The sequence below is a fragment of the Ranitomeya imitator genome, chromosome 2 (genome assembly GCF_032444005.1).
Source record: "Ranitomeya imitator isolate aRanImi1 chromosome 2, aRanImi1.pri, whole genome shotgun sequence".
NCBI classification, from domain to species: Eukaryota; Metazoa; Chordata; class Amphibia; order Anura; family Dendrobatidae; genus Ranitomeya; species Ranitomeya imitator.
In genome coordinates this window covers 560,395,623-560,421,762 of record NC_091283.1, presented here as the reverse complement: position 1 = coordinate 560,421,762, position 26,140 = coordinate 560,395,623, and the positions used below count along the sequence as shown (strand labels likewise).

Below are 26,140 nucleotides of genomic sequence, written 5' to 3'. Positions count from 1 at the left end.
ATATGTGGGGGGAACCACCGTTTGGGCGCATGGGAAGGCTCGGAAGGGAAGGAGCTCCATTTGAAATACAGACTTAGATTGAATGGTCTGCAGGCGTCACATTGCGTTTGCAGAGCCCCTAATGTACGTAAACAGTAGAAACCCCCCACAAGTGACCCCATATTGGAAACTAGACCCCCAAAGGAACTTATCTAGATGTGTTATGAGAACTTTGAGCTCCCAAGTGTTTCACTACAGTTTATAACGCAGAGCCGTGAAAATTAAAAAATCTTTTTTTTCCCCACAAAACTTATTTTTTAGCCCCCAGTTTTGTATTTTCCCAAGGGTAACAGGAGAAATTGGACCCCAAAAGTTGTTGTCCAATTTGTCCTGAGTACGCTGATACCCCATATGTTGGGGTAAACTCCTGTTTGGGCACACGGGAGAGCTCGGAAGGGAAGGAGCACTGTTTTACTTTTTCAACGCAGAATTGGCTGGAATTGAGTTCGGACGCCATGTCGCGTTTGGAGAGCCCCTGATGTGTCTAAAGAGTGGAAACCCCCCAATTATAACTGAAACCCTAACCCAAACACACCTCTAACCCTAATTCCAACGGTAACCCTAACCACACCTCTAACCCAGACACACCCCTAACCCTAATCCCAACCCTATTCCCAACTGTAAATGTAATCCAAACCCTAACCATAACTTTAGCCCCAACCCTAACTTTAGCCCCAACCCTAACTGTAGCCCTAACCCTAGCCCTAACCCTAGCCCTAACCCTACCCCTAGCCCTAACGGGAAAATGGAAATAAATACATTTTTTAATTTTTTTTTTATTTTTCCCTAACTAAGGGGGTAATGAAGGGGGGTTTGATTTACTTTTATAGCGGGTTTTTTAGCGGATTTTTATGATTGGCAGCCGTCACTCACTGAAAGATGCTTTTTATTGCAAAAAATATTTTTTGCGTTACCACATTTTGAGAGCTATAATTTTTCCATATTTGAGTCCACAGAGTCATGTGAGGTCTTGTTTTTTGCGGGACGAGTTGACGTTTTTATTGGTAACACTTTCGGGCACGTGACATTTTTTGATCGCTTTTTATTCCGATTTTTGTGAGGCAGAATTAGCAAAAACCAGCTATTCATGAATTTCTTTTGGGGGAGGCGTTTATACCGTTCCGCGTTTGGTAAAATTGATAAAGCAGTTTTATTCTTCGGGTCAGTACGATTACAGCGACACCTCATTTATATCATTTTTTTTATGTTTTGGCGCTTTTATACGATAAAAACTATTTTATAGAAAAAATAATTATTTTTGCATCGCTTTATTGTGAGGACTATAACTTTTTTATTTTTTCGCTGATGCTGCTGTATGGCGGCTCATTTTTTGCGGGACAAGATGACGCTTTCAGCGGTACCATGGTTATTTATATCTGTCTTTTTGATCGCGTGTTATTCCACTTTTTGTTCGGCGGTATGATAATAAAGCGTTGTTTTTTGCCTCGTTTTTTTTTTTTTTTTCTTACGGTGTTTACTGAAGGGGTTAACTAGTGGGCCAGTTTTATAGGTCGGGTCGTTACAGACGCGGCGATACTAAATATGTGTACTTTTATTGTTTTGGGTTTTTTTTATTTAGATAAAGAAATGTATTTATGGGAATAATATATATTTTTTTTTTTCCATTATTTAGGTTTTTTTTTTTTTACACACTTGTAAAAAATTTTTTTAACTTTTTTACTTTGTCCCAGGGGGGGACAATACAGATCGGTGATCTGCCAGTTTGCACAGCACTCTGACAGATCACCGATCTGTCAAACAGCGCTGCAGCGTTACCAAGTGCCTGCTCTGAGCAGGCACTTGGTAAGCCACCTCCCTCCCTGCAGGACCCGGATCCGCGGCCATCTTGGATCCGGGACTTTCTGCAGGGAGGAGGTGAGAGACCCCCGGAGCAACGCGATCACATCGCGTTGCTGCGGGGGTCTCAGGGAAGCCCGCAGGGAGCCCCCTCCCTGCGCGATGCTTCCCTGCACCGCCGGCACATCGCGATCATGTTTGATCGCGGTGTGCCGGGGGTTAATGTGCCGGGGGCGGTCCGTGACCGCTCCTGGCACATAGTGCCGGATGTCAGCTGCGATAAGCAGCTGGCGATCGGCCGCGCTCCCCCCGTGAGCGCGGCCGATCGCCTATGACGTACTATTCCGTCCGTGGGAAGTAAAGCCCACCCCACATGGACGGAATAGTACGTCTGATGGCAGAAAGGGGTTAAAGGGAACCTGTCACCCCGGTTTTTCAGTACGAGATAAAAATACTGTTAAATACGGCCTGAGCTGTGCGTTACTATAGTGTATTTTGTGTACCCTGATTCCACCCCTAAGCTGCCGAAATAACTTACCAAAGTCGCCGTTTTCGCCTGTCAATCAGGCTGGTCAGGTCAGATGGGCGTGGCGACATCACTGTATCTTACCCCAGATCTTGCATATATTTCCGTTGGTGGCGTAGTGGTTTGCGCATGCCCATCTTCTGAATCCACTGGGCAGGAGAAGGAAAACCGCGCGATCGGCGCTATTTCCCTGGTGATCTGTGGGGGCGGCCATCTTCCTGAGGCGGCGCGTGCGCATATGGAGTCCTCTGCTGCCCGGGGCTTCAGGAAAATGGCCGCGGGATGCCGCACGTGCGCAGATGGAGATCGCGGCGGCCATTTTCCTGAAGCCGAGTTCGCATCTCAAATTCAGGAAAATGGCATCATCCGAAATATATTTACTTAGAAAATTGGTGACGTGTTCAATACTTATTTCACCGCCTGTATGGCACTTAGTTTTTAAGCCCATAGTGAAAAAAGGCTAACAAAAAAAATGAGCAGGTAGTTGCTAACTGCCTGCCTGTTCTACCTGCCGTCGGCACAGAGCGGTCATTGACCACTCCTGACAGTGACTCAGCTAGTCAACATGAACAGAGCAGCTCTTCCTCTTCTGGGCTGCTTTGTTGATGGGTAGTGAACATTAGGGTTATTAACAGCCGAATCCTGTAGTTAGGCAGTGGTGAGCTGGCTGTCAATCAGCATGACTCCCTGTTCTTTCCAATGTAGAAAAGTAGTTAGTCTCTTTGTGAGCCTGAAATGGCTGATAACAGAAAACAATTGATTGCATTTAGCTGCATAGCAAATTCAAATAAGAGCGACTTTAGGATCAAGATTCACTATGGGAAGAGCACAGTCCTGTGGAGGCAATGTGGTGCCATGGGCATGTTCTGCAGGGAAACCTTGGATTCTGTGATTTTCATTGCCCTTATTTAGTATATAGATTGGCCATTATCACAACATTTGAATAGTTAAAGCTTTAATGCAGCATATTATTTATTAATACTATATTTTGCTTGAAGGCAATAACAATGGATTTACATAGTAGAGAATATTCTAATGTGTCAATGGACATTGGGGGGTGGCAGCTTACTCACAAACAGCATGTCGCTTATTTATTTCCCTGAAAGGCAAAATAGAAAGCTGATCTATGTGATAATGCGATTGTAGACTATTCTTTATGTGAAAGTAGAAATAAGGATCCATTAACTCGGTACCCACACAAGTCCATCAAAAATGATAATCTATGCCTTCAGTATATTATGCACAATATATTTTAGGACATAATTATAACTTTTAACATTTTTTTTATTTAATTATTTGCATATGAACAGCAATCAGGCTTCAGGGATTAGCATTAGAACATGCTCTGTATAGCAAGATGAATTCAGACATGTCAGCTATGGTATAACTCAGAAGTGCTACAGTGTTGAATGCCAATACTGCAAGAACACATGGTGATACAATGGTGTATATGAAATTTAGAGGTAATTAAGGGTTCCTTTGCCTGCCACCCTCTGTAATGTACTTATGTTGTCCTATGAGCGGTCAGTTCTCAGTGTCTATAGAAGATCTGGTCCTTGAGGTGTTGGACGGCAGGTCCTCCTCATAAAACACCCTAAAATAAGCCTTACTGGTTCTTCTTGTCATCCGGGGGAAAATAGGGAGGTGGAGGAGGAAGGTCCTGCAAGAGAACAGACAAGAATCCTATAAGTTCATTGTTGTAACTTTACTGACCCAACAAGAACTTTAGTAGTCAGGGGTATCATATTCATGGCCTCACTGTATGCACAATTATTAAGCAAATGTGTATTTTGAACTATATTATTTTTGTGCAGATTTTCCAAATACGAGCTTTATAAACTTGGATGGCTATTGGAAGAAGCAGATCAGGTGACGTATATATTTGAGCAATAAGGAGGGTGAGGCTCAAAGCTACAGCACTCTTTATCAAGATGTGCAGAATTATTAGGCAGGCAAAATGGGCCAAAACGAAATTTAAGGATATGACAAATTAATTTTTAAACTCCATAGTCCACTAACCTGAGATAACCTGATGTAATATAAATTTCTACATAAGGTGTATTACACCCCAGCTAGACTTAAAAAACACAACTTATGATCTCAAATAGCGATATCTGTTTTCCATGTAAATCAGAATATGGCTCCTTCCTTCATGCCGTGTGGTCATGTGACAAGGTTTTGTAATTATGGTCTTCTCTCCTCCTTTTTCATAGCGTTCTTTCCCCTCAGCTATACCTATAATCTTGTCTTTCCTTTTGTGTGAGGAAAGTCATAATAAGGCAATGGAATTCTCCAGACGCTCCCACTGTAGACCAATGGTTACAGCTAGTAAACCTTTATGTTCCCCATTAAAAGATTCTATACATGATATGTAAGTGCCCCAGACATTTTATAAGATCTGGACGTATTGGATTTCAAATCCAGCTACAGCCACTGAGATGTCCTCTTAAGTAATCACTCTACGGAGGGGACATCGGGGACAAGGTGGATGGAAGCTTTCATGTTTCGTATCCTGGTGGTATGTGTGTGTTATGGACTAGGTGGAAGGACAAGCTGTAAATTATTATGCAATCAAATATGCACCTTAGCTTTCTTGTTTCAGTATATGGTACACACCTATAAATGCTGTACTTATAGTCATCAAACACACACGCCAAAAGGCACATAGAAAGGTTAACTACTAGAGTTAGGGACCATCCTGACTGGGTACATCTTGTAACAGTGGGATAGCTTTTATGCTTTTTGTATTTTATTAAAAAAATGTCAAATAAGTACCCTATGTTTTGACATGTACTCATATTTACTTATCTACTGCAGGGTATACATTCATTGTTTATATTCTAGTTTATTATTGTTGGTATATCAATAGGCTCAATTTTATAAACCCTTTTGGTTCTATTCCCACCTTTACATGCAGCATAAACTACGCATTGAAAGACTTACCGGTGGCATGTAAAGATGTGGAGGGTTGGGCTGACTGTTGTAAGCACTGGCAGCCGCTTCTGCCGCCTTGGCCTCAGCTAGATAACGAAGCAAAAGCACATATAAGAATCAGAAAAAGAGAATGTGTTATTCTAATCATTACGTTGTTAATATACATAGAGCATCTATACTTGGGTCAATCACACTTTCTCACGCTGCTTGCCTCCCATTCTCCATCCCTTCCTCTTGGTGCCATCATCTTCCCTGTGTCTTTCTAAGTACAATGGTCCCAGGGAGTTTGCTGATGGCAGCACTTCCCTGCCTCACAACACAATGGGGTCGCACTTCCACAGACACCTGCTGTCTTTTGGGTGTACCTCACCACTTGCCTCCTCACAGTTGCTGCTTCCGTTCGCCCAGCGGAATTCTACATAACACCCCACAACCACAATATACCTACCTATACCCACATACTTCCTGTGTGTGATTTACTTAAATGAGAGCTGCATACCTCCTATGTGTAAGCTACCTACCTCTGTCGGAATTTTATATTTCTTACACATGACCTACTTACCTAATACCTACCTGTCCATCTTTCTCTTTACTCACTCTGGTTTCCTGGTTGGGATACCTAACATCTTTCTTATTCTCTATCATCCATGGTTGTCCTCACGCTGTGCACATTTCCAGTAGATGTAATTCCTTTTCATATATACATCTTCTGTAAATGGCCACTGGACAGGTCCTTAAGGGGACATATGTATCATTGAGGTTGGTAGCTTCGGTGATGTAAGCCTGAGAAAACAGACTCCAGCACGTATAGTGTTGAGAGAATTAATAGAGCGTATCAGGGCCAGGTTTATGAACAAAGAGATTGGTGGGACTGGATGACTACATGTCCCCACCCCGGGGACCTGGTAAAGCAGATAAACTGGAGACTAGTTGTCTCATTCAGTGTCTGGAGGTGTGTAGACCTCCGGTGTGTTTGTCTTTTCTAAGGACTTAAGAACGGGATACTAATCCAAACAGGCGAACCAGCAATATTGTATTGACTATTCACTTTGTATTTTTAACTTTGTGCCGGAAAAGGCTGTTTTGTTTAGTTTCCTCAGTCGTTTATGAAGTCTTAATAAACCAGCCTGGACATTTTATTGAAACCGCTTTCAGGGCCTAAATAAAACACAACCGAGTGAGTAGAAACCCTACACTACCAATAAGAAACCCTACACTACCAATACATCTTGTTTTCTATCCTTTCCAGCAACATTGCGATAAAGATCCTGGAGGAGTCGAAATTTCTAATGTATCTCGGCCGCACATCTCTCAGTACCTTTGGCTAAGTTTGCACATGTCTGTCTTTACTAAAAATAAAGTTGTTTGCATCACCTGAAACAAAAGTGTACGGTGAATTTCTCCTGCCTCTGTTCACTCAGTGTCAATACACACACCCCTCAGATGAGCGGCATGACACTCCAGGATCAGGAAGGCTGTTTGTCTGCTGGATGATGGCGTCTACCATCACTTGCAGTGTCCCAACAGTTCTCCCTCTTTCCTGGCACCAGGTATGACTTCTGTCTTTTTTTGTTCTCTCTGCCCTCTCTCTGTCTTATTATGTCTGAGCCCAGAGAAGATAACGCATGCAAGCCTGCCTAGCCTATCCCAGTTACCCATTATACCTGTGCCTCAGGAAAGTGCAAATATCCATTGGGCCAAACTGAAGCAGAATATGCTGCTTGCACCTGCCCGTTTCCTCTGTCAATGCACACTTCAGTAGACCTACCTCAATAGGAGCCGGGTTAACCAAGGGCAAAACCCACATATGACCCTGCAACTCAGAGGCTACTCTGACCACCTTCCAGAGTGAGTCAGACCCACTAGCTGATCCCTCACAGATGTGTGAAGTACTGCAGATGACCCTGCTTACCAGATATGACTCTGACTTTGTCTCAGAAAGAGTCAGACCCACCAGTGGAGATCTTTGTGTTGGGCATATCCCGGCAGGTGACCCTGCAATCCAGAGGCTACTTGGACTAGCTTCTAAATTGAGTTGGAACTGCATCATGAGACCTCACAACCAACCGAATTCCACAGGTGACCCTCACAGCCCGGATGCTATTTTGACCACCTCTCACAATAGGTATGTGGCTCATAACAAAAGCTATCCACATGGCACTTTGACCTCTTCCCTGGGTGAGTCAGACCCCTAAGACAATTCTCTCTATCAATAGCTTCACACAAATTATCTAAAGGCCCACTGAGCACTTCCGACAAGTAAGTCAGAACCATCAACGGATGCCGCTCTAAAGGGTGTGTCGTGCAAAAAATCCAGACAGTGCAGCTGTACCTTCTGTTGATCTGACCTCTTTCCACAGTGCTTTAGACCAAAAAACACAGTTTATATGGGTGTATCGTTCATGTGAGCCAGACAGTACCCTTAAATATCTCCTGAATGAGTCAGAACAACTAGGTCAGTCCTCTTAGCAGTGCATACGGAGAGTGGCTAGGGCTGTGCCTCCTCTTAAGGGTAGATCATGGTAGAGGACTAGACGATATTCTGACCACTTCCCAAGGGGTCAGACCATCAAATTCCTTACTCAGTCTGGTAGATCACTCATGGTACTCTACCACTCGCTCTCAGAAGGATCAGTTTATCAGGGTATTTCATATCAGCAAGCAGACACCTTTCATCCAGGGTTTTAAAGTATAAAGTAAGAAGTAACCAGTCTTTACTCTGACCACTCTTCAGAGTGAGTCAGAACAGCACACTGAGACATCTCATCAGGGTGTATCATGGAAGCAGACCAGGCAGTGCTCTTTCCACATGCCTTGGTTAGATGGTACAACCAAGTGAGATCCGTCGCAGATCTATCACAATAGCAGACCACATAGAACTCTGATCTTTTCCCTGAGCAAGTCAGACTATCGGGTATAAACTCCTCAGCTGGAGATAGCAAGTGACTGATCTTGAGTATTGCATATTGCACAGGCAAACCAGTCATTACTCTGACCATTTTTCTCAGGGAGTAAGCACAACAAGCGAAGCCTTTTGCAAGGCTCATCAAGTACACCATCCAGTTAGCAATGACCAGAGTGAGTCAGACCATCTAGCAGATACCGATTTGTAGGTTATTTTGCACATATGACCAGAGGGTTCTTTCGCCTCGTCCTATGTGACCCATCATGAGGGCTTACTTCACAGGCTCTGGAAGTGGTTTCTGACCATTTCCTTGAGTGAGTCAGGCCTACCAACAGACCTCTAGGTTTGGCCAAGCTGCAGGACTTCTGTACACTTCTATAGCTTCCAGACAGAATATTTTCCTCTGAAGAGACCTCTCAGCTTAATGTATCCCTCAAGCAGGCCATGTAGCCTTGCTCCAGTTTTTTTGTGATGGAGAAAGATAACTTGTCTTTTGATTTGTGAGTCTGACCTTTAGCAAGGGACTTTCATGTAATTCAAGAGGCAGGGGCAAATGCCTCACTCAGTTAGTATTATTTACCTTGCAGTGAAGGATGCAGGTAGGTCACTCTTTCGGGCTTGTACAACCAGTAAAAGTCCTGTGTTCACTGCAACTTACACCATAGATCAAATACACCGGAACTGACTCTCCAGAATCCTTTAACCTATATCACCTTCTAACTAGTGGGATTCATTTTTAAGGGAGTCCCCAGAACCTCTGCCCTTGTAGACTAATCATCCCTTGGTAGGGCACTACTTTGGAGATATTGAGCGTATCATGAAATCTTGACGTATCTAGCACAGTGCTTTGGTTCAGCCCTCATGCTAGATTGATTTCCAAGGCAATCTCGGACTTATCCTAGTGTTTTGTTTCCTACAGTCCTGGACAGTTTGATTAGAGAATACTAGTGTTTCCATCTTATCACCTCCGTTGGGGAAGTACTCTTCTCATGTTGTTTTCCTCTTTTTAATTTTGCATTCTGTTCTTTACCCAAGATTGGCTTCTAGGTGTCAGGTCTCTGTCTTAGCTGTCCTTTTCCATGGGTACCTGACTTCAAAGCCTCAGATCAAAACATTTCTGTGGGACCTCAATCTGGTCTTGGAACACTCATTTGGTCCTCTCCTTTTGATTCAATCAAAGTACATTTCTCTGCTACGGCTTCCTGGTAAGGTGATCTCTCCCATCAGGTGAGGCTCCTAACGATGGTTCACACCTGGGTCTCTCCTTCACCGGGACAGCGGTCTTGTGTCCAACACTACCCTTTCTCCCATGCTCTTTCTCCGCCTTTCACCTTAATTAGGAGATTGCTTTCCTTCCTTCAGGCATGTCTCTCATTTTCCTGAAAGGTCTTACACAATGTAACACGGTCAGAGCTGTGCAACTCTACCTGTTTCTCAGAGCTTCGTTCAGACAGACATTTCAGGTGCCTCATTAGTCATTCTTGTATGCCCTTGCTGAGGTAGTGCTTCAGTTTCCATCTCACAGGCAAGCAGTGTAGGGGGTGTGGCAGTACAGAAGAGCTGGCAACACTGCAATTGTGTTTGCAATGAGAAAAGGTGAAGCTCTGCTCTACTGAGTTAGCTATAATCTGGCACAGCTTTGCAGCAGAGTGGCCAGCACTATGAGAGGACAAGTGCTGATGCAAATGTGTTTGTAATGAGACAAAATTCACTTCTGTTGTATTGTGTTAGCCCTGCTGTATTGTGTTAGCTCTGATTTCACTGCAAAGCTGTGTGTGATTATGAGAACAGACTGTCAGTCATTACATGTCTTTCACTGGTAACACCCCCTTTCATTCTGTAGGCAGATGATCTATGTCCAACCTCTTAACATCTCATTTGCATATAATAAAAATGTGTAGTTTTCTGGTGTAAGACATAGTATGAAAGATATCAAGATATCATTTTATTCAACTTTCTATAACATACATGCTCATTTAGACGGCTTAAGAGGGTTGATCCTACCGACAGATTCTCTTTAGGTATAAGTCTTCTTAATACAATTGTTTCTTTGTTATGAGGGTATTTCCATAAGTGTAAAAAGATGACTTGCAATAAAAGTGGCTGAAAAAGCATGCATTTTTACATCAGTTTTACAGTTTAGAGAACTGTTCCTAGCATTGTTTCTGTGGAAAATTGCAATATATTTTTTCAGATGGTTTTCCTACAGTGACTTAGTGTCAAAAATGGAAAGAAAACAACATGTGGACTCCTACCTGCTGGAGTAGGAGGCAAATCAGGAGCAGAAGCAACGGGTGGTCCCATGGGTCCTGGGTAAGGAGGAGGTGGGGGATGCATGTATGCTAGATCACTGTCTTGTATTGATGGCCCGGGGTAAAAATCTGTAAATTAATTCAGGAAATAGATGAGTACATACTGTGCTAATGTGTAATGTAAGAAAGTGAGAAAACATTTTCCCTTTTCTCCAATGAAAGCAGAGTTTAATTAGAATGTATTTGCTTTAAAATGAGGTAAATGCATGCCATTGCATGGTCCAATTATTTCCTTCTTCATGTATGGTAACAGGTCAACTTTTTGTTGAATTTATCTGAATATGCTGTTAAAATATTCTACTAATACGCACAATATCATAGCATATTGCACAATCACAGAACTTGGCTTAGAAGATCCAGCAGTCAACTATTTTTTTTCTAAATTCCAAACAGGTTACCGTACTTTTTTTTTTTTTTTATTTCTGCACTAATTTCAGATTTCTCCTCGTTCTATGGAAAATTTAGAGAACACAAGCAAAAATTCCAGAATAAAGAAGCATCGCAAGAACACAGCTTCTTGTCGCAAGGTATTTATTCTACTTGCAAAACAAATACATTAAAGTGGTTCTTTGTGGCCAATTTTTTTCTTACTTAAATGAGTGTATTTGGTGATAAAAATCATTTTTGCAATTGGGTTTCATTAAACATTTTACCGTTTGCCTCCTATAGCCGCTGTATTATATTGTTGATTACTGGCTGCAGAATGAGTTATTGGGGTCGGCCACATTATTTCGATTTTATTAGATGTGTTGGGGACATGATTTTGTGGCCAGAGCAAAGTACTGCAGTGCGCAGGCGCCGGGAAAGGTCAGAGAGGCCCAGCACCTGCGCACTGCAGTACTTTGCTCTGCCCTCAACAGGGCAGACAAAGTACACCTGTGCCGGAGCATGAAGACAAGAAGAGGACGTCATCCTATGAAGATGGGAGGCCCCGGATCGCGACGCCCATCGGATCGGACCGCCCCGGGTGAGTATAATCTAACCTCTTTTTCTCATCTTTCAGGATACATCGGGGGCTTATCTACAGCATTGCAGAATGCTGTAGATAAGCCCCTGATGCCGGTGGGCTTAGCTCACCTTCGATTTTGGGGGTGACAGGTTCCCTTTAAAAAAAATCTCAAAATCACATTTTCATTAAATTACAACTGTTTTGCATGAAACTTTACACTGAGAACACAATTGCCCCCCCCCCAAAAAAAAAAAAATCTGAACCATTGGATAAGATGGCAGTAACATGGAGGATGTTGACTATTTGCAGCGTTTTATCAGTGTGTTTTTACATGTGTAAAAAAAAAAATAATTCTGAAATGTGGTTTTTGAAATCTCACGCACATTCTGTTTTTTGTTTCCCTTGTGGATTTTAACCAATGTGTTTTGTCAACGCTTTTTATGTTTTTTAAGTAAAACGCATCAAAAAAGCATTTTTCCTGCCAACAGACGTGTTTTAGTGCAGAATAATCAGCAGAAAATACTCTACGTGTGCACATACCTTCTGTCTGTGGTATTCAAAAGGAATAAAAAGCTCAAAACAGCCAACTGTGGCCACATAAAAATGTACTCATTCATATATGGCCAAAAATTACCAATAGGCTGAATAAAAAAAAACTCAGGAGTGGTTTACATGATTGATAGAATCAAATACTGAGAAAATGTAACAGGAAAAAATAAATAAAAACTACATATCCAAAAGGGTTAAATATAGATATATTTAATATAGTTTAATTATGATTGTTATAATAATTATTGCTTGTATTAGATATAACTCAATTATTCTGTATATATACAGTATGAAAGGTAAAGCTTTCCTCTGTTTTACCAGAATACTGTGATTCTTTCATAGCTAGGATGGGATAAGTCACTTTGAATTATATATTTTATTATTTTTTTACGGTTACTTTCTCTCAGTAATTTGATTGGATATTCCATATCATGTAGTTTTGATAATATCAATCATGTAAACAACTCCAGATTTGTTTTAGAAATTATATATTTTTTTCAGTTTATTAGTCAATTTTTTGCCATATGACCCATTCTATGAGCAAATCAATTTTGTGTGGCCATAATCTGTTGTTTTGAGCTTTTCATTCCTTTGGAGTACCACTGGGATAGCGTTTTCTTACTGCCATCTTAACCAATAGTTTAGAGTTATTTTATTTTTTTGCAGATTTACGTTCACACAGTGGTAATAACATATTTTTGTAAGTGAAATAAATACCTTGCAGGACAATCTTGTCTTTTTTGGCTTGCGCATTAATTTGATTATGCGGAGAGGCGCAGAAAAGCCACACCTGTATATATAGCACTACAGTCTGCATAACCAATGCTTAATCAATGCTTTTATGAGTCAGATCATTCTGATCATACGATCACCATTAATCAGAAGTTCCACACAATCCTTTTTAAACAGGAAAAGACCTTCAAAATTAAAGGGGTTATCCAAGATTACTAAAAAGAATTTTTCGATTTTTAAAGAAACCGTGTAATAAGCAATAATTGTTACCTGTAGGAGGTGGGGGGAATGGATAACCAGATGGAGGAGGATAGATCCCATTAGCTGCAGGTGGTGGATAGGCATAGCCCCCATTAGGCATATATGGAAAAGAATCAGCCGGTGGTCCCCCTCTTGAAGCTAGGGACATAAGATTAAGGACAAAAGATTAGGGTGCCATAGTTACTGGGATGCTCTCAATCCTGACACCTCTAATGGTGCAACGTCATGGGGACAATAAAGAACTGGACAGAGTGAAATCCACCTTTCTGATTTCTGTTTCCCTCTAGCTGCAAACATGGAGAGGCAGTCTGGTACTTACCACAGATAGTTAACTGATCCAAAAAAATCCCATGCCTATGTAATTCTGAATGATGAGTTGTTGGATTTTTACACAAAAATAGAAGTGCTGCTGCTCCTATTAATTTTCAATAATGTTGCTAGAATAAATATGCACATATAGTTATTCTAAAACTAATAGAAATAAGCCAGTGATGGCATAGATGTGGTTTCCCTGTTGTTACTGATGCTTACTAACATATTCATTTTTTAGGTGAGTGTTGCTTACCTTGCGCCGCTATTTGCAGCATCTGCTGGCCAAACTCAATAGCTCCGCCAGCAGGAAAAATGAGTTTGAATGTTGCAGCGCCTTCCCAGCCGCCTATAAATGAAGCACGGAAAGAATTCAGTACTGAGTACACCTGCCTGTAAATTGAATTACACAACTCTGGAGTGGAGACATGCTAGGGGTATGGATGTATAGGTCGGGGAGCAAGAAAAATGATAGTAATCTGATGGATCGTGCTGATAAATAGAGCTTAGAAGTAACATGCAAATTAGTGTTAAAGGGCATTCGGGGTGTGTTATTGTACCCGTGAAATGTCTGCACACCAAAGGAAAACATAGTCAGTCACAGTATGCATCTTACCTCCAGGCTCTGCTCTTATGGCGCCCTTGATAAAATTGGCTCCAAAGACAGGCTGCTTGATTTCACAATCTTTCATCAGATAGAATGGCATCATGAATGATTGCATTGGATCCCTTCCTTTACTCGAAAATATCACCTGCAAGTTCAATGGGAACTTTATATCTACGGATGAAGTTCTTACAGTTTGTTTAGAAATATACCAATGCACGAGAACATTACCGAAAATATTAGAACAGTATATAGTATATATACCAAATTAACAAAGGGATGTTCCATCTCCAGTAGTGCCATTGACAATGATTGGAGCGGTGGTGTTCCATTCAAACTGGCACACCAGAGCCCTGTCCTTGGGATTTTAGGGAAGTCACAGTGATGAGACCCCCAGTCATCAGAAAGTTGTATTTTATGATGTGGATAGGTGATACCTTTCATTTAAGGTACAAACCCTTTACTTTCGGGTATGAACCTTTCTGCATGCCTGTAGTACTGCATGACCTTATGTATTGTGATGCAGAGCATTGCCAACAATCTCTACAAATTAAACATTAACCACTTACTCTATAGGGTGTCAGCATTACTCTTCCCTTCTTGGTCCCACGAAAAATATCAGGTGTATTCTCCATGTCAGTGAATGCCAGCTCCACATGTTCATAAGACATCAGGACACTGGAAGAAAAGCAGTGAACATTTCCAAAAATGCAATAGACTGCAGCAAAAAAAAAAAAAAAAAAAAAATCACTAGTTGGACAGTATTTAGTTATTCAGTCTGTTTTTTTTTTTTTGCTCAACCGCTCCCCCTACCTTTATTTTGCTTTTGACTGGGGCAACAGTGAAAGAGGTTTTGTCAGTGACATGTTGTGTGGCCAAAGATTGCAATATCTGGATGATGCATCGCATAAAAATGAATGTGGTCATATTCTTATCTCTTGGGTATTGCGTGACATTGTTGTGTCATGCAATCCCTGAAGCCAATTAGCACTGGCTTCACTCTCCCCCTCCTTCTGACAAATCATCCAGAGGAATTGAGAGCCGCTCTTGACCTCTCAACTCCTCCAGATGTCTATTACGTCTGTAGGATAGGAGAATGAAGCCAGTGCTGAATGGCCACAGGGATTGCATGACATAAGAACGACACTGGCACTGGAGGAGAATATAAGTATTATTATTTTACTGGGGAGAAACACAGGGATTCAGAAGGGGTCGTTTGAATCATAAACTACCCCTTTAATCTCAGAGCAGCATAATATAGGGCAAGTAAGCCTGATTCCAGGGATGTGTCACTTACTAATAATTCAACTATTGTCCAAAAATATCCTAGCTGGCATGTCACATAGATATACAACAACAACAAAGACTGGTCAAATAAACTAGTCATATGAAGAGATCCAAATGATATTAAAAACTTAAAGCTTTATTAATGATATATAAAAAGGCTTAAGACAAAGAGACAGAGGGTATACCCTGTAGGGGGAACTCTAGTGCCATGCTGCACAAAGGAATAAAGACTGTACAATAAATAGCCAGGTGTGGTATCAAAAAGTCACATGTTCTGCTAGCAGGTACATAAATGACATGAATCAATCAAATAAATCCCCAAAATGGATAAATTATAAGTACTGAGGCAAATAGATAGATACAGAAGATGGAGAGGCCCACTGAAAATACCCATATAGGGTAAATGCGCATAAATGCATAAATCAAAACACCAAATCATATGTAAACTGTCATATTAGCTTACAACTCATGGCCACAATGAAGGCAGGATGGTCCAGATGTTTCCCCTCACCCCAACGCGCGTTTCGCCTTTAGTGTTTCATGTTTTTTTTTTTTCAAAAGATATCCCCTAGGAAGAAGCAAAAGCGAAACGCGCGTTGGGGCTCTGGACTGCACCTCAGGTTGTGCACTTTAGCTATATACCTACCTGTATTTTTGCTATTTATTTATCCATCCACCACACCTTTCTCACAGGCAATATACCATCTCAATATATACTATAAGCCTTAGGGCTTACATATGAATTTTGTACAATCAGTGCTTTTCTATATTTTGTTGCTATATATACACTTAATGCACTTTAAACAAAATACTAGACCCATAGTCAATTATGCATACGTTAGTGGATCACATACTTTATAATGCACTATGCCATACATATGACCCATTGATGTAACACTATGCACTTTGTTATACTAGTCAAGCACCTTAATAGGAAAATACTCATACATACCCTTTGTGCATCTCCCTAATGTTAGCATGTATATAGCTTGCATCTGTGAAGCTTACCCTATGTGATATGAATTGAGCAGTATGAATACCATATGGGATTTGACCCCTAAATGACTTAAGGGGTTTATATGTGAACTTTCTCTAACAGGACCGGTACACACCTGTTTATAGTATATTTTATACTTGTATCTCTATTGAAAAAGATGTTTAATCATGTTGTGTGTTTAATAAAGATGTAATGTTTTTCAATACTTGGCATTGACTTCCCTCTATCTGTAGGATTATATACAAAAAGAGTAATAGTTTATTTTTTTTTCTCAATTAACAAAATACAAGATATACAAATTGAAAAAAGAGAAATGTGACTCAAATCAATATTTGGTGTGACCGCCCTTTACCATCAGTTTTACCAGGTATAGGTGCACACAGTTTTCTACCAACAGATCTTGTGCGGTCCGAGCACGCTCTAATTTGCACAGACATCTGAAGCAGCCCTAAATGGTGCGGTCAATGTTGAGAAATCCAGGCAGATACTTGTCCATCTTGCAATACCATCAGGGAGGCGTCTGACTGGCTCCAAATGTATTCTGCAACAGGAAAACGACCCCAAACATCCAGCCAATGTCATTAAGAACTATCTTCAAAGGAAAGAAGTCTTGGAAGAGATGATGTGGTCCCACAGAGCCTTGATCTCAACAATATCGCATCTGTCTGACATTACATGAAGAGACAGAAGGATTAGCACAAGCCTACATCCACAGAAGATCTGTGGTTAGTTCTCCAAGATGTTTGGAACAACCTCCCTGCTGAGATCCTTCAAACCCTGGGAGCAAATGTATCTTGAACTGATGCTGCTCTGAAGCGGTCACACCAAATATTGATGTGATTCATGAAGACTCTCATAGGGAAGAGTTGAGGACCTGATCCTCCCCGTCAGCTAAAAATATTAGATTTACATATAGGGAAGAGAGGTCCAGATCTCATGAAAGGAGCAGGAACAAAGAAAGAAACAATGCCAGATATAGGAGAACAGCTGCATTTGCACCAGGTAAAAAAACTACATTTTAAAGCTATGGTCACATAGCTATCATTCTAGAGAATCTGGCCGATTATGTTAATGACCCGAAGGTAAGACTCTGATCCGATTTAGATGTGTCAGCTTAGTGTGATCCCATTCTCTAGTATCAGAGAACCATAGCACAAGTGTGGAGAAGACGGATAACAACATTTCTCCATTCCGTGAGTTCGCTGAAATCGGGCTGCACTCAGATGTCATCCAAGTGCAGTCCAATGACTTCCATGCAGTCATTGACTTGATGCATGACATCTAGTGATGAGCGAATCTGCTCGGATAACATCTTATCCGAATACTCGGGTGTTATCCAAGCATCTGGGAGTGCTTGTATATTATGTTCGAGTCCCTGTTGCTGCATGATACGCGGCTATTAGGCCGGCGTCACACACAGCGTAAAACAATACGGTCCGTATATTACGGCCGTAATACGCTGAAAAGTCCCGAAAATAGTGGTCCGTAGCTCCTCCGTAGGCAGGGTGTGTCAGCGTTTTTTTTGCGCATGGCATCCTCCGTATGTAATCCGTATGGCATCCGTACTGCGTGGTTTTCTCGCAGGCTTGCAAAACCAACACACGGCTATACAAGGGATCCATGTGTCCCAAAAAATATATATATATATATTAATATTTCTTCCAGCGCTAGATAGCAGAAACATGGTTTACATACAGTAAACCATGTCTTCTCTCCATTTTTTTGCAGATTCCACACTACTAATGTCAGTAGTGTGTATCTGCAAAATTTGGCCGTTCTATCTACTAAATTAAAAGGTTAAATGGCGGAAAAAATTGGCGTGGGCTCCCGCGCAATTTTCTCCGCCAGAGTAGTAAAGCCAGTGACTGAGGGCAGATATTAATAGCCTGGAGAGGGTCCACGGTTATTGGCCCCCCCTGGCTAAAAATATCTGCCCCCAGCCACCCCAGAAAAGGCACATCTGGAAGATGCGCCTATTCTGGCACTTGGCCACTCTCTTCCCATTCCCGTGTAGCGGTGGGATATGGGGTAATGAAGGGTTAATGCCACCTTGCTATTGTAAGGTGACATTAAGCCAAATTAATAATGGAGAGGCGTCAATTATGACACCTATCCATTATTAATCCAATTGTAGTAAAGGGTTCAATAAAACACAAACACATTATTTAGAATTATTTTAATGAAATAAAAACAATGGTTGTTGGAGTATTTTATTCTACGCCCAATCCAGTCACTGAAGACCCTCGTTCTGTAACAAAAAAAACATAATAAACCAACAATATCCTTACCCTCCGCAGATCTGTAACGTCCAACGATGTAAATCCATCTGAAGGGGTTAAAATAATTTGCATCCACGAGCTTTGCTAATGCAATGATGCTCATGGCTGCAATAACCCCGGAAAATGAAGGTAAAGTAGGTCAATGACCTATATTTACCTTCATTTGCGGAGAGGCGCCCTCTGCTGGCTGTTCCTAGATCGTGGGAACTTTCCTAGAAAGCTCCCAGGCTCGAGTTCATATGAGGACAACCAGCAGAGGGCGCCTCACCGCAAATGAAGGTAAATATAAGTCATTGACCTACTTTACCTTCATTCGTTTTGCAGCCACGAGCACCGCTGCATTAGCAGAGCTCCTGGCTGTAAAATATTTTAACCCCTTCAGATGGATTTACATCGTGGGACGTTACATATCTTTGGAAGGTATGTATATTGTTGGTTTATTATTTTTTCTTTGTTACAGAGCGAGGGTCTTCAGATGGATTGAGCGTAGAATAAAATATTACAACAACTTTTGTTTTTATTTCATTAAAATACTTTTAAATAATCTGTTTGTTTTTTTAACCCTTTACTACTATTGGATTAATAATGGATAGGTGTCATAATTGACGCCTCTCCATTATTAATTTGGCTTAATGTCACCTTACAATAGCAAGGTGGCATTAACCCTTCATTACCCCATATCCCACCGCTACACGGGAATGGGAAGAGAGTGGCCAAGTGCCAGAATAGGCGCATCTTCCAGATGTGCCTTTTCTGGGGTGGCTGGGGGCAGATGTTTTTAGCCAGGGGGGGCCAATAACCGTGGACCCTCTCCAGGCTATTAATATCTGCCCTCAGTCACTGGCTTTACTACTCTGGCGGAGAAAATTGCGCGGGAGCCCACGCCAATTTTTTCCGCCATTTAACCCTTTAATTTAGTAGATAGAACGGCCAAATTTTGCAGATACACACTACTGACATTAGTAGTGTGGAATATGCAAAAAAAAATGGAGAGAAGACATGGTTTACTGTATGTAAACCATGTCTCAAATCATGTCGGGTTTAGGAAGGAGAAAGAAAAAGCCGGTAATTGAATTACCGGCTTTCAAGCTGTATAGCGCTGGAATTATATATATATATATATATATATATATATATATATATATATATATATATATATATATATATATATATATATATATATATATATATGTGTCTCACTGATTATATATATATATATATACCTATTCTATGTGTACACATTTATTCTACCTATTGGACTGGAAGCTGTCAGTGTGATTTTACTGTACACCGCACTGAATTACCGGCTTTTCTCTCTAACAGCGCTGCGTATTTCTTGCAAGTCACACTGCTTGTCCGTGTGTAATCCGTATTTTTCACGCTTCCATAGACTTTCATTGGCGTATTTCTTGCGCAGTACAGTGACAAACGCAGCATGCTGCGATTTTGTACGGCCGTAGAACGCCGTATATTACGGATCAGTTTAATACGGCAGATAGGAGCAGGGGCATAGAGAATAATTGTGCCGTATGTTTTGCGAGTTTTACGGACGTATTTTCTGCGCTCTTACGTCCGTAAAACTCGCAAGTGTGACGGCGGCCTTAGACAGCTGGAACACATGCGGGGATTGCCTGTTTGTTAGGGACTCCCTACATGTGTTGAGGCTGTCTAATAGCCACAAATCATGCAGCCGCAGGGACTCGAACATAATATACGAGCACTCCCAGATGCTTGGATAACACCCGAGTATGCGGATAAGACGTTATCCGAGCAGATTCGCTCATCATTAGTAACATCCAGTTTGTGCTATAAATTGCAGCATGTTGCAATTTTTTTTTTCTTGCGTCAAATCAGTGTGAGAAAAAAAAGTCATTTAACCCCTTAAAAACATCAGTTACTTATTCAAATCTGTGAAAATGGGCTGTTTGTCCAATTTGATGCCAGTTCTGATACCCAGAACCCATTTTGGCCAGGCTGGAGGGACCTGGTTTTGATGTGGGGCGCCCTGTGTTCTATATGTCTGCAGTGTGAGATCAGTGGCCCAAAGTAATTTAACCTTTTCATTAACGCCATTCGGTGCCCATTTTTGTGCCAGTTTTATCATTTTTGTAGCTATTGTTAAGTGTATTCGCATCAGGGCACCTCACTGCATTGTATATTATAATTGTGATACTTATTTTTTGTTGTTAAACCTATAAAAAACCTGAAAAGAAAAAAATGCCGAATAAGATACTGACAAATAAGAAACCAACTTCAGCCTCGTCGAGAAAACAGTGATTTTATGATACCTACAGCAAGAAGACCAGTAAGAGACACATTGCTGGAATCAGGGTCTCTGCCCCTACATTATGCTGCTGTCAGATTCCATAGAAAGACCCTGTGATAGATTCCCTTAAGGTGCCTCAGATATCCCATAGATGATGAGGCGGCGCTCTCCTCTGCCCCCAGGACTCGCTTTACATGTGGCCCGTAGACTAGTAACGGAGTCTGCCAATATCAGTGTAGGTAATCATGGCAGAGTCTGTGGATCTTCTTAAATTGGGCTGGACAATATGGCTGAAATTCAAGAAGATGTAAAAATCAGGTAACTCTATGATCCTGTGTAACCCAGTCTGCCCCAGATCTGACATCACCCCTATGTCAGGCATTACCTGAACGGCAGACAGGCTATGCGCGTCCCGATTGGCCGGTAGCCCCGTCAATCACTCCAAGCCACGCCCTTTCTGACATTCTGGTACATAAGATGCTCCGCAGCTGGGCCGCAGCGCTCAGTGTAGACAGTGATGGATAATGGACGTGTGTGCGCACGAGCAGCGTTCACCCACCTCTCGCAATTGTTGACTATGACACCTCCGCCATCCGTATGGTTTCTGTTCAGCGCCATGTTGCTGTCTGTGTCTTGCAGTAACTCACCACCCACACCTTGGATGCAGCCAATCAGCGTGCACAGCTGCGTGGTTACGTAGCAACGCTATAGCCCCACCTTTCTGCTTTCTACAGATACGCGAGCTTGTTATGTGATTGGCTCAGAGCAAGGAATCAATAACAGGAAGTGCCGGTGCACGTGTGTAATGGGCCGTGTCCACAGTGCTGGGCCCTAGACGGTGCGGAGCCTTGTATGTACACTGCGGGGCTGTGTGCAGGGATGTCTACGATGTGGGGGCGGTGAACAGTGCAGGCATGTCTACGATGTGGGGGCGGTGAACAGTGCAGGGATGTCTACGATGTGGGGGCGGTGAACAGTGCAGGGATGTCTACGATGTGGGGGCGGTGAACAGTGCAGGCATGTCTACGATGTGGGGGCGGTGAACAGTGCAGGCATGTCTACGATGTGGGGGCGGTGAACAGTGCAGGCATGTCTACGATGTGGGGGCGGTGAACAGTGCAGGCATGTCTACGATGTGGGGGCGGTGAACAGTGCAGGCATGTCTACGATGTGGGGGCGGTGAACAGTGCAGGCATGTCTACGATGTGGGGGCGGTGAACAGTGCAGGCATGTCTACGATGTGGGGGCGGTGAACAGTGCAGGCATGTCTACGATGTGGGGGCGGTGAACAGTGCAGGCATGTCTACGATGTGGGGGCGGTGAACAGTGCAGGCATGTCTACGATGTGGGGGCGGTGAACAGTGCAGGGATGTCTACGATGTGGGGGCGGTGAACAGTGCAGGCATGTCTACGATGTGGGGGCGGTGAACAGTGCAGGCATGTCTACGATGTGGGGGCGGTGAACAGTGCAGGCATGTCTACGATGTGGGGGCGGTGAACAGTGCAGGGATGTCTACGATGTGGGGGCGGTGAACAGTGCAGGCATGTCTACGATGTGGGGGCGGTGAACAGTGCAGGCATGTCTACGATGTGGGGGCGGTGAACAGTGCAGGCATGTCTACGATGTGGGGGCGGTGAACAGTGCAGGCATGTCTACGATGTGGGGGCGGTGAACAGTGCAGGCATGTCTACGATGTGGGGGCGGTGAACAGTGCAGGCATGTCTACGATGTGGGGGCGGTGAACAGTGCAGGCATGTCTACGATGTGGGGGCGGTGAACAGTGCAGGCATGTCTACGATGTGGGGGCGGTGAACAGTGCAGGCATGTCTACGATGTGGGGGCGGTGAACAGTGCAGGCATGTCTACGATGTGGGGGCGGTGAACAGTGCAGGCATGTCTACGATGTGGGGGCGGTGAACAGTGCAGGCATGTCTACGATGTGGGGGCGGTGAACAGTGCAGGGATGTCTACGATGTGGGGGCGGTGAACAGTGCAGGGATGTCTACGATGTGGGGGCGGTGAACAGTGCAGGCATGTCTACGATGTGGGGGCGGTGAACAGTGCAGGCATGTCTACGATGTGGGGGCGGTGAACAGTGCAGGCATGTCTACGATGTGGGGGCGGTGAACAGTGCAGGCATGTCTACGATGTGGGGGCGGTGAACAGTGCAGGCATGTCTACGATGTGGGGGCGGTGAACAGTGCAGGCATGTCTACGATGTGGGGGCGGTGAACAGTGCAGGGATGTCTACGATGTGGGGGCGGTGAACAGTGCAGGCATGTCTACGATGTGGGGGCGGTGAACAGTGCAGGCATGTCTACGATGTGGGGGCGGTGAACAGTGCAGGCATGTCTACGATGTGGGGGCGGTGAACAGTGCAGGCATGTCTACGATGTGGGGGCGGTGAACAGTGCAGGCATGTCTACGATGTGGGGGCGGTGAACAGTGCAGGCATGTCTACGATGTGGGGGCGGTGAACAGTGCAGGCATGTCTACGATGTGGGGGCGGTGAACAGTGCAGGCATGTCTACGATGTGGGGGCGGTGAACAGTGCAGGCATGTCTACGATGTGGGGGCGGTGAACAGTGCAGGCATGTCTACGATGTGGGGGCGGTGAACAGTGCAGGGATGTCTACGATGTGGGGGCGGTGAACAGTGCAGGGATGTCTACGATGTGGGGGCGGTGAACAGTGCAGGCATGTCTACGATGTGGGGGCGGTGAACAGTGCAGGCATGTCTACGATGTGGGGGCGGTGAACAGTGCAGGCATGTCTACGATGTGGGGGCGGTGAACAGTGCAGGCATGTCTACGATGTGGGGGCGGTGAACAGTGCAGGCATGTCTACGATGTGGGGGCGGTGAACAGTGCAGGCATGTCTACGATGTGGGGGCGGTGAACAGTGCAGGCATGTCTACGATGTGGGGGCGGTGAACAGTGCAGGCATGTCTACGATGTGGGGGCGGTGAACAGTGCAGGCATGTCTACGATGTGGGGGCGGTGAACAGTGCAGGGATGTCTACGATGTGGGGGCGGTGAACAGTGCAGGCATGTCTACGATGTGGGGGCGGTGAACAGTGCAGGCATGTCTACGATGTGGGGGCGGTGAACAGTGCAGGCATGTCTACGATGTGGGGGCGGTGAACAGTGCAGGCATGTCTACGATGTGGGGGCGGTGAACAGTGCAGGCATGTCTACGATGTGGGGGCGGTGAACAGTGCAGGCATGTCTACGATGTGGGGGCGGTGAACAGTGCAGGCATGTCTACGATGTGGGGGCGGTGAACAGTGCAGGGATGTCTACGATGTGGGGGCGGTGAACAGTGCAGGCATGTCTACGATGTGGGGGCGGTGAACAGTGCAGGGATGTCTACGATGTGGGGGCGGTGAACAGTGCAGGCATGTCTACGATGTGGGGGCGGTGAACAGTGCAGGCATGTCTACGATGTGGGGGCGGTGAACAGTGCAGGGATGTCTACGATGTGGGGGCGGTGAACAGTGCAGGCATGTCTACGATGTGGGGGCGGTGAACAGTGCAGGCATGTCTACGATGTGGGGGCGGTGAACAGTGCAGGGATGTCTACGATGTGGGGGCGGTGAACAGTGCAGGGATGTCTACGATGTGGGGGCGGTGAACAGTGCAGGCATGTCTACGATGTGGGGACGGTGAACAGTGCAGGCATGTCTACGATGTGGGGGCGGTGAACAGTGCAGGGATGTCTACGATGTGGGGGCGGTGAACAGTGCAGGCATGTCTACGATGTGGGGGCGGTGAACAGTGCAGGCATGTCTACGATGTGGGGGCGGTGAACAGTGCGGGAATGTCTATAGTGCGGGGCCATCTGGCTGCTCACTGTCACCAATTATAACCAGTGTTGCTGACATATATTGCATCCGATGCATGGTTGCCCCATGGCTTCTGTGAGCCCAACTTGCCACACACAAGTACACATTGCCATTTGATGCCATTTTGAATGGAAAGTGCCATCATTAAGACGACATATTTAAATCATGTTTTTGTGCTAAATGTAATTACCAGGTGTTTTGTGCTTGCTACACAAATAAAGAGAATTTCTACTTAAAGCATTAAGAGCGATTCTAAGGCTAGGTTCACATTACGTTATGTGAACCCGTTAAACGCACTACGTTACACCGTGGCATAACGCGGTGTAACGTAGTCCGTTAACGCCACCATTGCTTGTAATGGCGCACGCATCGCTAGCGCACGCCCACGTTGGGCGTGCTCTAGCGATGTGCCGTCATTTGAGTGACGGACCTCGAACGCTGCTTGCAGCGTTCGCGGTCCGTTCCTAGTCTAGCGCAGATCAGGTATCTGCGCTAGTGGGATCGGCTAACGCGATCCCTTTTGGGACATTGCGTTAGCGCAGTCTGTAGCGCTATGCGCTAGACGGACTGCCCTAATGCAATGTAAACCTAGCTTAAGCCGATAATTAACCCCTCCATGACCTTGGGATTTTTCGTTTTTCCGTGTTCGTTTTTCACTCCCCTCCTTCCCAGAGCCATAACTTTTTTATTTTTCTGTCAATTTGGCCATGTGAGGGCTTATTTTTTGCGGGACGAGTTGTACTTTTGAACGACATCATTGGTTTTAGCATGTCGTGTACTAGAAAACGGGAAAAAAAATTTCAAGTGCGGCGAAATTGCAAAAAAAAAGTGCAATCCCACACTTGTTTTTTGTTTGGCTTTTTTGCTAGGTTCACTAAATGTTAAAACTGACCTGACATTATGATTCTCCAGGTCAGTACGAGTTCATAGACACCTAACATGACTAGGTAATATTTTACCTAAGTGGTGAAAAAAAAATTCAAAACTTTGCTAAAAAAAAGAAAAAAAAAATTGCGCCATTTTCCGATACTCGTAGCGTCTCCATTTTTCATGATCTGGGGTCGGTTGAGGGCTTATTTTTTGCGTGCCGAGATGACGTTTTTAATGATAGCATTTTAGTGCAGATACGTTCTTTTGATCGCCCGTTATTGCATTTTAATGCAATGTCGCAGCGACCAAAAAAAACGTAATTCTGGCGTTTCGATTTTTTTCTCACTACGCTGTTTAGCGATCAGGTTAATGCTTTTTTTTAATTGATCGAGCGATTCTGAGCGCGGCGATACCAAATGTGTAGATTTGATTTTTTTTTTATTGATTTATTTTGATTGGGGCGAAAGGGGGGTGATTTAAACTTTTATATTTTTTTTTATTTTTTTTAACTTTTTTTTTTTACTTTGCCATGCTTCAATAGCCTCCATGGGAGGCTAGAAGCAGGCACAGCACGATCGCCTCTGCTACATAGCAGCGATCTGCTGTTCGCTGCTATGTAGCAGAATTGCAGGTGTGATGTGAGCGCCGACCACAGGGTGGTGCTCACAGCTACCGGCGAT

The 26,140-nt window shown here is 43.8% G+C and overlaps 2 protein-coding genes across 3 annotated transcripts in view; one reads left to right on the top strand and one right to left on the bottom strand.

Annotated features, from left to right (window-relative positions):
* FBF1 (Fas binding factor 1) overlaps nucleotides 1–11,192 on the top strand; it is a 206,207-nt gene extending 195,015 nt beyond the window's left edge. Inside the window, exon 28 of one of the 2 annotated variants that reach the window (XM_069752052.1) lies at nucleotides 10,951–11,192. In XM_069752052.1, coding sequence (XP_069608153.1) covers nucleotides 10,951–11,073 — 123 coding nt within the window. In that variant the 3' untranslated portion in view covers nucleotides 11,074–11,192. The remainder of the gene's footprint in view (nucleotides 1–10,950) is intronic. The other variant, XM_069752054.1, reaches the window with a different exon arrangement.
* Nucleotides 3,626–21,422, bottom strand: WBP2 (WW domain binding protein 2). Its single transcript, XM_069752056.1, has 8 exons — nucleotides 21,306–21,422; nucleotides 14,487–14,595; nucleotides 13,930–14,065; nucleotides 13,570–13,662; nucleotides 13,014–13,142; nucleotides 10,457–10,582; nucleotides 5,306–5,382; nucleotides 3,626–4,022 (listed from the first exon to the last, which is right to left on the bottom strand). The coding sequence occupies exons 1-8, from the start codon at nucleotides 21,362–21,364 to the stop codon at nucleotides 3,969–3,971; spliced, it is 783 nt and encodes a 260-aa protein (XP_069608157.1). The 5' UTR covers nucleotides 21,365–21,422; the 3' UTR covers nucleotides 3,626–3,968.
* Between the last annotated feature and the right edge of the window lie 4,718 nt (nucleotides 21,423–26,140).

Bases quoted from the DNA above. Each gene is read 5' to 3' on its own strand.
- WBP2 (XM_069752056.1), bottom strand. From the start codon at position 21,364: ATGGCGCTGAACAGAAACCATACGGATGGCGGAGGTGTCATAGTCAAC. The intron at 10,583-13,013 runs GTAACAATTATT...ATTAATTTACAG, and splicing joins ATTCCCCCCACCTCCTACAG to ATTTTTACCCCGGGCCATCA. The intron at 5,383-10,456 runs GTAGGAGTCCAC...TTCGTTATCTAG, and splicing joins TTTGCCTCCTACTCCAGCAG to CTGAGGCCAAGGCGGCAGAA.